A 12,509-nucleotide genomic window follows, 5' to 3' on the forward strand; every position below is an offset into this window, starting at 1 on the left:
CTTGACGTTAACTCCTGACAGACTTTTTTCAATTCTTCTTTTAGAAGAAAAACTACATTTCTGTTCACAGGCTTGTAGTTAAATCTTTACAAGGTCTCATTCACACAAAATGGTCTTGCAACTGCGCTGTGAATACTCCAGGTGGAAATCTTTGTGTGTGCAGAATCTTGCTACACTGATCTGATTATTCACTACACAACTGATAATTTATTTATCTTTTGGTGGGGGTTGCTTTTCCAGAGACCATTGCACTTACTATTTGCGTGATTTTCACTAGGGTGTGTCTGCAGTGTTTAAAGTGCAAAGGAAAGAGGATAGCCTTTGGTTGTAACTAATAGATTGTTGGGTGGCAGCAGTAATCGGCTCCCCCTGGGGAAAGAAGTGGTCCTTCTGGCTTTGAAAGAGGCTGTGGTGAGAGGGCCCTGGAAAGAGGGAAGGGGGAAATAATTCATTAGGTCAGATCTACTTTTGGGATTGGAACACTGCCTTGGTCACCCAGGTGGATGACCTGCACCTGGAGATGGATGGGGGTATGGTCTCATTATGTTAGGGTGTTTTTCTAAGAATGACACTTTTTAGGCCATGACTTTCCTGTAAGAATGATTTTCTAATAATAATAATAATAATTTTACTACTGCACTTTCTATCAGATCCAACAGGCTCAGGAACCACCAGAAGACCAGATGCAAATCCATTCCTTGCACCCCGGTCAGCAGCAGTCCCTCTCATCACCCCAACGAATCTTGGAACTGGCGGATCAGGACATCTGCTTATGAAACCCATTTCTGATGCTTTGCCTACTTTCACACCTTTGCCAGTAGCACCTGATGCTAGTGCTGGGGCAGTACTAAAAGACCTGCTAAAGCAATAGAGAATTCTGGGTCCAAGGATGGCAATGATAGAAGCACTTTAAGGAGAAAGGGGGAAAACCCCTGAGTTTATATAATATACCGCAAAGAGGCCTTTTGTAAAAAGTTGTTTGTTTGTTCATTTTCAATTGCTTGTAAGTTGCTTTGTGTGTCTTTCTCTTTGCCCCTTAAAAAGCGAAGTTTGGAACTAATCCAGCAATATTTGGATGTTGTAACCATCACAAGAAAAACAGCCCTTCCTATTACTAGTTTGCCGAGTTAACTTTCAAATTGAAAAAGCTGATCTACATGTGAAATAACAGGTTAGCATTGGAGAACTTAACAAATCAGTTCAAGGCTTTCCAACCATGTGTGCCGTTTCTTTCTTTGACAAATGAGGTGTTACATAGAGTGCCTTTATATAAAAAGGACACAACTTCTCTAGAAAGGGCTGCAAGCACATTAGGAATCCAGCTCGGTGTCAGGATGCAGACAGCATCCAGGATGCATCTGGTCCATTTAAGTATCACTTCACTGATTCCAGCCAACGCCTTCTGGAGCCTGGAATGATGGGGAGACAAATGCAATCTGCTGTTTGTTTTGAGGGAGCCTGGGGCCATATGTTCCCAGTCCTTGAACTGATGTTCAGATACTGAGCCCAGTCGTGGCATTTCAGTCTGGAAAAGCCTTCCCTTCATAAAGCGGGAGGAAACTTGCTTTGAATTATCCAGTGTTGTATTGATCTAGAATGTGTTCATGTGGTCAAGTATCGTCTCTTGAGCCAGAATGGGTTGTACTGCAACACGATCCTCTGAAAGGATAAAGTACAAGTAGGAGGTTTCCAAAATAAATGGCATGAGCTGACCAAGTCAATTTTTTAGGAATGCTGGAGATAACAGGATCATAATTGTGTTGACCAAAAATTCAGCATAATCCAAAGCCAATTTATTTGAATATGGAGGATGGGCTGGTATCTATGAAAGAAGTTGCTTCTGTTAAAGTTCTCTGAGAATTCATAGTTGCAGGTTTTTGTTTTGTGTGCAAGAACATTAACACCCCATAAATGTTATTAATGGGTAACACCTCAGTTGGAGTTTCTTAGCTCCTAGTAGCTACATGGAACAATGAAAACTCAAAACTAACCAGCAATAAGGAGTTTGTGGACATTTTTCCTTTATTTTTTGTTGCATATCAACATTTAGTGACTGACCACTAATAAGCAACCTGATTTTCCCTATGTATATTCATGGTGTGTGTGGTTGAAATATGCAATACTTTAATGGTTCAAAATGTATATTTAAGAAATGCTTGCTTATACTTACAGAATTGATTGAAGATTCCAAGTATAAACGTATGTATAAAGCTTAAAAGGAAGATGCTTATTCCAAATATGTGTAAATAGGTCTACGTAAGAACTAGTAGAATTCTGTAAATTTTGCTGCACAGTCTTGCACAGTTTATATTGAGTGTGTCAGTGTATTGACACGTGTAATGAAAGGGGTTCCTGCCATCTTGGAAAAATAAGTTGAGACACAACATCTGTTTAAAGTGTCGGGTTTTTTTCTATAAAACTTGAGTTTTCTGCCATTGTTAATAATATAATTGGTATTGAAAGGTATTTTGTGTAAGTTCTATATTAGAACTCACAGCCTTTTCTCCTGTGTATCTTAGTTTTTGCCCTGCAGTTTGAACTGTAAGTATAGACTGAATCACGGATATGTAGTTGCCTGGAAGCTGCCAAATCAATGAATCACAAAGCCTTTTGTATATATTTATTGATTGCATTCTGAATCCATATAGGTGAATCTCTGGCAAGGTTTCATGAGTTTATATTCATAATGAAGTGTTACATTTTGGCATTTCATATCCCCAACATTCTTCATTGACTCTGTTTTTGTAGATTGGGGTTTTTGCAAATAAGGCAAACATAGGTTAGGGATTGGAAGTGTATGAACTTTTAATCTATAAACTTCCAAATGGTTTCTTCATACATCTTAATGTTGAGTTTATAGGCCACTTGAAACATTGCTTTCCTCGAAAAACCAACTTTATAGAATGGCTATAATTTTTCCAATGGACTATAAAGAAAACTTAAAATATGTGTTGTGTGCCTTCTTTCTGTCGCATACGTTTTATATCTGTGTGGTTCCTTTAGCATACAGTTCTTAAAACTGCTTACTGTTAATGATGCAACAAATGAAACTAAGCAGAACAGAGGAAGTTTCACATCACGGTGGATTTTGCATTTGTATGTAAGTACTTCTTGCCATAGGGACACAGGTGGCGCTGTGGGTTAAAGCCTCAGCGCCTAGGACTTGCTGATCGAAAGGTCGGCGGTTCGAATCCCTGCTGCGGGGTGCGCTCCCGCTGCTCGGTCCCAGCGCCTGCCAACCTAGCAGTTCGAAAGCACCTCCGGGTGCAAGTAGATAAATAGGGACCGCTTACCAGCGGGAAGGTAAACGGCGTTTCCGTGTGCAGCTCTGGCTCACCAGATGCAGCTTTGTCACGCTGGCCACGTGACCCGGAAGTGTCTCCGGACAGCGCTGGCCCCTGGCCTCTTAAGTGAGATGGGCGCACAACCCCAGAGTCTGTCAAGACTGGCCCGTATGGGCAGGGGTACCTTTACCTTTACCTTTTACCTTACTTCTTGCCATGGCTGTGTGATTTCATGTTCATGCAGTGCAATGTACTGAATTGGGCACAAAATTCAACATTTTGGTAATGTCAGCTTTCCTTTTTATTAAGTTTTTTGTCATCATTACAAAACCAGACAATAGCTCAGAATGTGATGAGAATGTGGGATTTTTCTCCTCAATTATTAAACGAATCAGAATGTATTATAATGGAAGTTTCATAATTTATGCAGGTTGGGAAAACCACTGTTCTTTGACATAGGATTTAGATGCCTCCACCCCATTCCTCTCCCCGCTCCAGCACAGAGTGCATTATAGCATGCAAAATACCCTGTCCTATTAGAATACTTCCAATAAGAATGTAGGAGATAAGTGAAATTTTGTAAAGAAAACTTCTTTTATTCTTGCCTGAAGAAAACCTGAAAACCGTGCAACTGCCTTGGCTCAAGTAGTTTGATAAAATATTTTTGTCTTGTGCACATGGCTATTTGTGCTAGAATGTGGGTGCATATCAGAAATGCACATCTGATTAAGAGTGAAGCAGTACAGATCAATAACTTATTGCACATGGATAACTTATTGCACATGGGTGTCAGTTGGATACACATTTGAATCAGTATGCAGACACTATTTCACAACCTGTCAACTCTCTGTGCATTAGGCACATCCATAGTTTGCCACAAATAAAGGTAAAGGTAAAGCTACCCCTGCCCATACGGGCCGGTCGTGTCCGACTCTAGGGTTGTGCGCCCATCTCACTTAAGAGGCCGGGGGCCAGCGCTGTCCGGAGACACTTCCGGGTCACATGGCCAGCGTGACGAAGCTGCTCTGGCGAGCCAGCACCAGCGCAGCACACGAAAACGCCGTTTACCTTCCCGCTATAAAGCGGTACCTATTTATCTACTTGCACTTAGGGGTGCTTTCAAACTGCTAGGTGGGCAGGAGCTGGGACCGAAAGACAGGAGCTCACCCCGCCGCGGGGATTCGAACCGCCGACCATGCAATTGGCAAGCCCTAGGCGCTGAGGTTTTACCCACAGCGCCATCCGCATCCCTTTGCAAATAATTATGAACAACAGGAGCTGGATCAGGTTGTATATCTGAGCCAACTTTGATGTGACCTCATTTCAAGATCAACGGGTGAATATTGTAGTAACAGTTACCAATGAATGGTAGATTTTTGCATTAAGTAGCTGCAGACTTGGCAAAAACTGAAAGGTAACACAGCCTTATGCAGTATAAAATGTCAGTAAAAGCACCCCAACTGTTAATATCAGATTGATCATCTTGAAGATATGGTAAGATCATCTCTAGGACTACATCAGCATGAGCTGAATTTTGCAATTTGTTGGTCTACATACTGTATAAATGATAATGTAAAGGCAAAGCCACACACACTTAGTTCGAAATGGCCTTAGTGAATTAGGCTAATCAGAACGTGAGTTTAGTAACTTGCTACAAAGTCCTTAAAGATGTTTGTCTCGTATGCATGCCATGCAGATGAAGTAGTGCTGCGAAAGTAATTGCACATTCTTATTTTGCCACTGGCATTGATAAACTGTTTAGCTGTATAAACTAGGTTGCACTTGCTTGTGAAAAGTATTTCCCTGGTACTGTTGCAAATTAATACTGTTCTAAGTGGAAGTTCGGGGAACACTTTTTCTCTTCGCTTCATTGTGTTTACATTAGTGATCACTGGAGCTAGTCTTCCATCCACAAGTCATTGTTCAGTTTCATTACTCAATGGCTTATGCAGGTACCAGTTCACAAAACTGCTATGTATGAAGGATGGAGAGAAAGACCCTCAAATCTAGGGGTGTACCAAGTTATGTGCCAGGCAGCAGCATTCTAAAAATTCACATGAATACAAAATGGTTTCAAGGCTCTAAAACTGCAGATAAGATTATTGAAGTTCATTCCATGGAGAAAGTTCGCAGACTCCTATTTCTCTCATACCTAAAATATTAAAAATGTGTCATGATCCCGTTTCATTCCTTTCAACTGAAGGAGTGCACAAAGGCTATAAACCTCTGGCAGAATGGTAAAAGGGCTGGTCTTATTCTAGTCACTTTGTGAATTTTATTAAGTAATATGCATGTTTAGTGATAAACTAAAGGGACAGGGGAAGAGGTCAGTTGGTACTTGATACTTGATAGCAGGAGGGAAAGATAAAGGTGTTGGGGGAATAGAAGATGACTTTGGAACATAACTGTTGACCAACAGATACAGAATTATATTTGCCTTGTTCAAAGAAGGAATCCTCTTGTTGCATTATAATGTAGTTTGCAAAGGAATTATTTTTAAAAAATACCTATTTGAAAAATCATGAAAATGAAGAAGGTGGCTTCAACAAAGGCTATGAAGTATGAAAATCTTAACAGTGTTAAGATTTTCATCCACCCAAATTGTTAAAAACCAGGTGCTCTTTAGTGTAGTAAAACCTCTTCAGCAACACAGTTCTGGACTGGAGGGCTCAAGAGGAACAAAAGGTGGTTGTGAATTGCATATCATCCCAACCTTTCACAGATAAAAATATTAATTCCTTCTGTATTTTCAACACCCCTGTTCCCACACTGATGGCTGCACCTGTCTATCTGCTGCATGTTGCACTCATCTACTCTGCAGTAGCTCCCCTGATTTAAAAGCAGAAGGCTTCTGGTACAAAAAGCATTCCTGTCCTATGATATCTATACCAAAATAAACCTCACAAGTTGTAGCATAAGAAATTATAGTCTGTGCACTACTTGACAACACAATCCTTTTTTCCTTTCTACTCAGATGTAAGCCCCATTAAATTCAGTGGGGCCCAGGTAGTTATAAGATTTCAACCGTAGGCTCAATGGCTGTACATTTATGCATATATAGAGACACTAGGTATCTCTTCTCTTCCCAGATTTAATATCTAGCAGCTTTCATGCACAAGCTTATGCAAGGGCCACATACACTCTCTTAAAGGCAAAAACGCTGTTGTACTCCAAGCACCTGCTTAGCTAAAGGAGTTGCCAGATGGAGGCGTACAAGCCAAGGAACCACCTAACCATCTTAGGTACTCCACTCCAGATTTGTTTGATTTTTAACATAATTTTTATTGAGTTTTCCATATTTCATTACAATTTCATTACACAAATCCATAACTTAAAACATTGCTCACACAAAGCACCCACTTCCTTCCCACCCTCTTTCTGACTTTCAAATATCTTTACCAATTCTTCGCATTTCTATAGCCACTTTTTTACCTTAAATCTACTTTTGACGTTCGCCTCCTTATATGTAAAACAGCTCCTTATTTTCACATCACCAAACATTTCAACTCAGACCTACAAACCTTTTCAAATGTTTACAATTTTCTTTCATATAAAATATAAATTTGCTCCAGTCCTTTTGAATCCACTCCAGATTTGTGTAGGGTTTACTCCTTAGCCTTTTCTTCTCCCACAAGGCAGCGGAGTTTTCAGATCAGTTTTCCTTCTCCTAGATGGACTAGCTTTGCAGGTTGGTGAGCCACATCTGCCCCTCATTTCCCTCTACATCACATGCAGAACCCACCTTCTTGACCACTGAACCCACTATTGGTCTCGTCCACTCAATCTCCAGAAGTCTGTCTTCATTGCATGCAGGGGAACCTCTCTAGGTCACAGAGGGTTTGAGACCCATTGGCTCACTTCACCTGCTTTAGCTGGCCACTGAAAGCCATTTCCCGAGATGTGGCCAATATCACATGCTTCCAGGAGCCACAGGTGAGAGTTCCATGCAGGGTGGGGGCCAAAGGTGAACAAATAATCCCAGAAGGTGCATAGTGTGTCGCTCACCAGCGGTACTACCCCTCCCCGATATCCCATACACCCCAGATAGGTATCATAGAGCAAGCAAAGAAGTGGTGAGAATCTGTATCCTACAAAAATACTGCAAAACAGAATTTGGATTGCATTTTAGCAGTCAAAGTTCAACCAGTGTGGGAACAGTGGATTAATTTGATATTGTATACCTAATATTAGCTATAAACCTTCAGCATAGGATGGTCTAGAAGCGTTTAAAGTTAATCAGTCAGACTACGAACGCGAACGGGACTTGGTTTGCCGTTTATGCGGAGTCAGTATAGTCTCTTATCTGAAAATCCATTCAATTTGCACTTATCTCTGAACTTCATGTAGTTTCTGGAATAATGAATTTTAAAAGGATATGAGTACATTGCCAACATTACGATAAACAATAAAAACCCACACCAAATAGTGATTTCAAACAACACTATATCATATTGCAGACAGCAGTTAAAACAAACAATGTAGAAATGTCATAAAATGATTGGCCCAAAGCCTGTTTTGTTTTTTAAAAGTATTTACATGTTTCTTGAATGCAGGTAAAGGTTTATTAATAGTTAAACTAGTCAGGCAGGTTTATGAGACAATGGCCACCTAAGGACCACCATTAGTCTAAAAGGAGAAGAGACTGTGCCCTTTGGGCAAATGAGTGGAATTTTTGCCCTCCAACAAGCTGCTACTTAGAAAGGCAAATAGACAGTGCTAGAAGCAGCAGCAGCTAAAGACAGAGCCATTTTTGCTTGATTCCAAGGCTGTGACTCTGGGAGAGGCAAGACCTTCTAGGTCCGGATGTTAATGCTGTGAGCCCCACCCCAAATCTTAGGCACAAGTTGTATATTTGTGTAGATAAACTATATATCATAACTATATATCATTCCAAGGAAACCAAACCCTGGGAAAGTGTCTGGAACCCCTCAGAGGCTGGGATGGCATGCAACAATACATAGAAAGCAGCCATATACTTTCTGTCTAGTGCAGTATTGCCTATATACCTTGTGAAACATGGACCACTTATAAACACCAACTCCTCGAAAGATTCCATCAACAGTGTCTCCAAAAAAATGTACACATCACTTGGGAAGACAGGAAACAAATGCCAGTGTACTGGAAGAAGCAAAGATCACCAGTGTCGAAGCAATGATTCTTCAATATCAACTTTGTTGGACTGGTCATGTTGTTCGGATGCCTAATTATTGTCTTCCAAAGCAACTACTCTATTCTGAACTTTAAAATGGAAATTGTAATGGTGGTGGTCAACAAAAGAGGTTTAAAGACTCTCAAGGCAAATCTTTAAAAATGTAGTATAAACACCAACAACTGGGAAACACTGGCCTGCGAGCGCTCCAATTGGAGAACAGCCTTTACCAAAGGTGTCGTGGGCTTTGAAGATGCTCAAACTCAGAACACAAGGGAGAAACATGCTAAGAGGAAGGCACACTTGGCAAACCCTCACCATGATCAACTCCCGCCCGGAAACCAATGTCCCCACTGTGGAAGAACGTATGGATCCAGAATTGGCCTCTACAGTCACTTACGGACTCACTTTTAAAACCATATTTATGGAAGACAATATTACTCAGCTATGAGTGATTGCAGAAGAAGAAGAAGAAGAAGAAGAAGAAGAAGAAGAAGAAGAAGAAGAAGAAGAAGAAGAAGAAGAAGAAGAAGAATTTATTTGTATTTATTTACTATATTTTGCTATTACATTTTAATTCTACCTTTCCTCCAAGGAACTCAAGGAAGGAATTAATTCTTTGCCCATCAGATGGTTGAAGCTCTCTTTGGTATATTTGGTGGGCAACAAATTGTTTAGGAAGGGATAAGATAATGAGACATAAGCAAGATTAGTTCTTGAGGACGTCTTTCTATCTGCCCCATCCCAGTACTGCTGTTCCTCCTGTGGCACGCTCCTCAGTAACATTTGCAGCGGGAAAGGCTTCCCTTCAAACTGTGAGCGGTTTTTTTTAATCCTGGCAGGCTCCTCAGGAGTGTTGTGAGGAGTCTAGCCAGTTGGTGAGCTCTCTAATCTAAAACAGCTGTCCCCAGACTGAGGCCTCCCATTTGCATTGTTTAACATACTTAGAAAATGAAGTGTTCATTTTTAACATTCCTCCTCCAATTGGTTTAATGCTGAATTACAGAAGAGAACTAAGCAAAACCAGGTGCTTTTGCTGTATTCTCTCCAGTGTCTAAGGAGGAGCAGATCTCTCCTTCTCCCTTCACTCTTCTCCCCTCCTTCCTTCCCTCCCTCCCTCCTCCTCCTTCCTTCCTTCCCTCTCTCTCTCTCTCTCCTTCTGCTTCTCTATGATTTGGGGTCTTTCATTCTGTGGAATATAAATGATGGCAGGACTAACGTTCTGGCAAAAGGTTTAATGTGCAAAACTATTTTTCAGCTATTCAGCTGTGCACACATTATTTTCCCCGCTCAACTTTTTTCTTCAGTTTTGGACATGACAGGATTAAAAAGGTAGGTCCTATGCACTCTCTTTCTCTCTCCCTCTCTTAGTGTTTACTGAATGCAAACCTTGCTTAATAGCTGATGTCTCTTCTCCTATCACATTTTCTAAAACTGTATGTAAACTAACAGGAGGGAGAGCGGGGAAACAGACTATTCTGTAGCATGACGTATACCAATTTCCTTTGCACTCTTTTCTCTTTTTGCCCTTGATAGCTGCAGTAACTCATAGAAAGTGTGGATCTTAAAAGGGGTTTCCCCCCCTGTGCAAACATGTATAAAAAATTATTGATTTCATCGATCACTATTATTTAACTGCTATTGCATCTGGTGGCTAAGCCAGCCTCTCCAGCTGATAAATGTGACAGATCTCTTGAGAACAGCTGTCTGGAAGAAGTGCTAGGGATTGTAAATAGAAATCTTACAAAAGTAAACCTGGAAACATGACACTGAAGAGATATACAGAAATTCAGGGATTTGTTGTTGATGAGGAAGATTATATCACTCTCTCTGTAAATGGTGCTTTACAGAGGAAGCCAAACAAAAAAAGTCAGGTCTCTACCCCAAGGAGCTTGCAATGTAAATTTTGAATGGGAAAAAATGACAGAGGGAGGAAGAGGAAGGCAAGAGGTGAATAATATGCACAAGGTCAGTTACATGCAGCTAGGAATTAAGCCAAATTCTTAATCTTGCTGTTGACTGGTGACTCTGAAACCTTTCTTCCTCCACCCTCAAGGAAGGCTTTTGCCTTCATTAGCTGCTTGCAGGTTCCATGGGTGCATCTGGTTGGCCATGGTAGCAAACTGGGCTAGAAGGAACTTCTGTCTGACCCAGCAGTCATCTTCCTATGTTATATTTCCACGTGTGCATGTTCTAATGTGTGGATGTAACCAACATGTGGTCACAAACAGGTGTGCCATATACTGGTATATTCATCAGGGATCCAGGATTGCCCAGTTACTTCTACACTCTCATTGGCAAGCCCAGCTTTGCTGCTTTGTAATATGAGCAACAGCTTGATTTCCTTCTACTTGTGCTACAGAATGAATCTGCACTTGGGTGTGCATTTTTGAAGTTGGACTACCTCTCTGGAAAGCTTCCAGGAGCTCCATAGACAAAGTTCAGCATTGAATGACAGATGACATAGCACTAGGCAATGTCTCTGGAGAACAATTCTAGTTTTCTATGACTGAAAGGGCTGCCAAGCAAGCAAACATCTGCCTGCACAGGATTACCAATGGAGGGATTTGCTTGTTTTTTGTGTGCTTTGTTTCTGAATCATGTTCTGAAGGGCTTGAGAAGTTGCTGTCAGAATTAAAAACAGCATTGTTTGCCTTCTCTGTAATAGCAGAGAGAACAAAATATGCTGTTAGCATCCACTTGTGCTTTGGGAGTTGAAAACTCTGGGAGCGGCAATGAGGAAAATTTTCTTTGAAGCACTGGCCTTCCTAGAATTTTTTTTAAATCAAATCCCCCACAAACAGTTAAATAGACATAGAAGCTATATATTAATAAAGGTGCAATCAACCAAAAAAGTTGTTTTGCACAAGCTCCATTAAACTACCACACGCTCTCACACATCAAATTTCAATGGCTTGTACTAAGCCAGTGTGGTGTAGTGGTTAGAGTGGTGGACTCGTAATCTGGTGAACTGGGTTCGATTCCCCACTCCTCCACATGCAGCTGCTGGGTGACCTTGGGTCAGTCACACTTCTTTGAAGTCTCTCAGCCCCACTCACCTCACAGAGTGTTTGTTGTGGGGGAGGAAGGGAAAGGAGAATGTTAGCAGCTTTGAGACTCCTGAAGGGGAGTGATAAAGCAGGATATCAAATCCAAACTCTTCTTCTTCTTCTTCTTCTAAAAATTATGATGGATTGTGTCAGCTAATGTAATCAAGTTGCTTTCCTGGAAAGTAGATCACACAAATACGGTATGAACTAAAGTTCAAGAAACTTATGTTGAGAGACTGAGTGATTATATGGCAGCAAATCTACAGAAATGTAATGCTCACATTTTAAACATTTGATTTCCAAGGCATAGGGAAAGCTGTATTTTAACCTTAAGTATTCAAAAATAGTCAGCACTCTTATACCACTTTAAAAGTCATGGCTTCCTCCAAAGAATCCTGGGGACTGCAGCCTGTTAAGAGTGCTGAGAAGTGTTAGGAGAGCCCTTACAGAGTTACAATTCCCAGCACCCTAATGATCAATTGTAATAATGAGCTGTACCTTTGAAGAGTTGGCATCCAGCACCTAAACACAGGACAGATATTAACCCGGCGATTTTCAAACTGTGTGCCATCTGAAAGTGTGCTATAAAATTAGGGGTTCTTTTAAGTATAGACTTCACATGAAAGGCAGCATGAGGTCTCACTAGCTCTACTGGAAGACCAAAAAGACAAAACAACAAACAGAGGACAGCAACTCCCTGCTAGCTGCGGGATCACACAGCTCAAATTCTCTACAGATGGGCAACCTGTAGCCCCTGTGGGTGGTTTTGTAGTACATTCCCCATCATCCCATACTATCTGGGGCTTACAGGAGCTGGAGTCCAACAATGTCTTGGAGGACCACAGTTTCCCCACACTTTCTGCCTAGACCCAACAACCAGGAGATGACCCTTAAAGATACAGCAGGCCTATTTTAAAGAAGTGTTCAATAGGTCACAGGCTCCTCCTGAATGCTTCTTTCATAGGCGGCTGTGTATTACTTGACTCAGTGAATGTTTCATTGCCCTGCTCTGCTATTCTTTTGTTG

The 12,509-nt window shown here is 41.1% G+C and overlaps 2 protein-coding genes across 3 annotated transcripts in view; both read left to right on the forward strand.

The window, feature by feature from the left end:
- The window catches only part of TRIP11 (thyroid hormone receptor interactor 11), a 35,786-nt gene extending 32,839 nt beyond the window's left edge, over positions 1–2,947 (forward strand). Inside the window, exon 20 of the mRNA XM_081908552.1 lies at positions 651–2,947. Within this exon, the coding sequence (XP_081764678.1) occupies positions 651–871 (221 nt within the window). The 3' untranslated portion in view covers positions 872–2,947. The remainder of the gene's footprint in view (positions 1–650) is intronic.
- Positions 2,948–9,019: 6,072 nt separating this feature from the next.
- Positions 9,020–12,509, forward strand: part of FBLN5 (fibulin 5) — a 58,979-nt gene continuing 55,489 nt past the window's right edge. The window contains exon 1 of one of the 2 annotated variants that reach the window (XM_081912923.1): positions 9,020–9,765. In XM_081912923.1, coding sequence (XP_081769049.1) covers positions 9,671–9,765 — 95 coding nt within the window. In that variant the 5' untranslated portion in view covers positions 9,020–9,670. The remainder of the gene's footprint in view (positions 9,766–12,509) is intronic. The other variant, XM_081912924.1, reaches the window with a different exon arrangement.

The sequence above is a fragment of the Podarcis melisellensis genome, assembly GCF_964234715.1.
Source record: "Podarcis melisellensis genome assembly, chromosome: 1".
Classification (NCBI taxonomy): Eukaryota; Metazoa; Chordata; class Lepidosauria; order Squamata; family Lacertidae; genus Podarcis; species Podarcis melisellensis.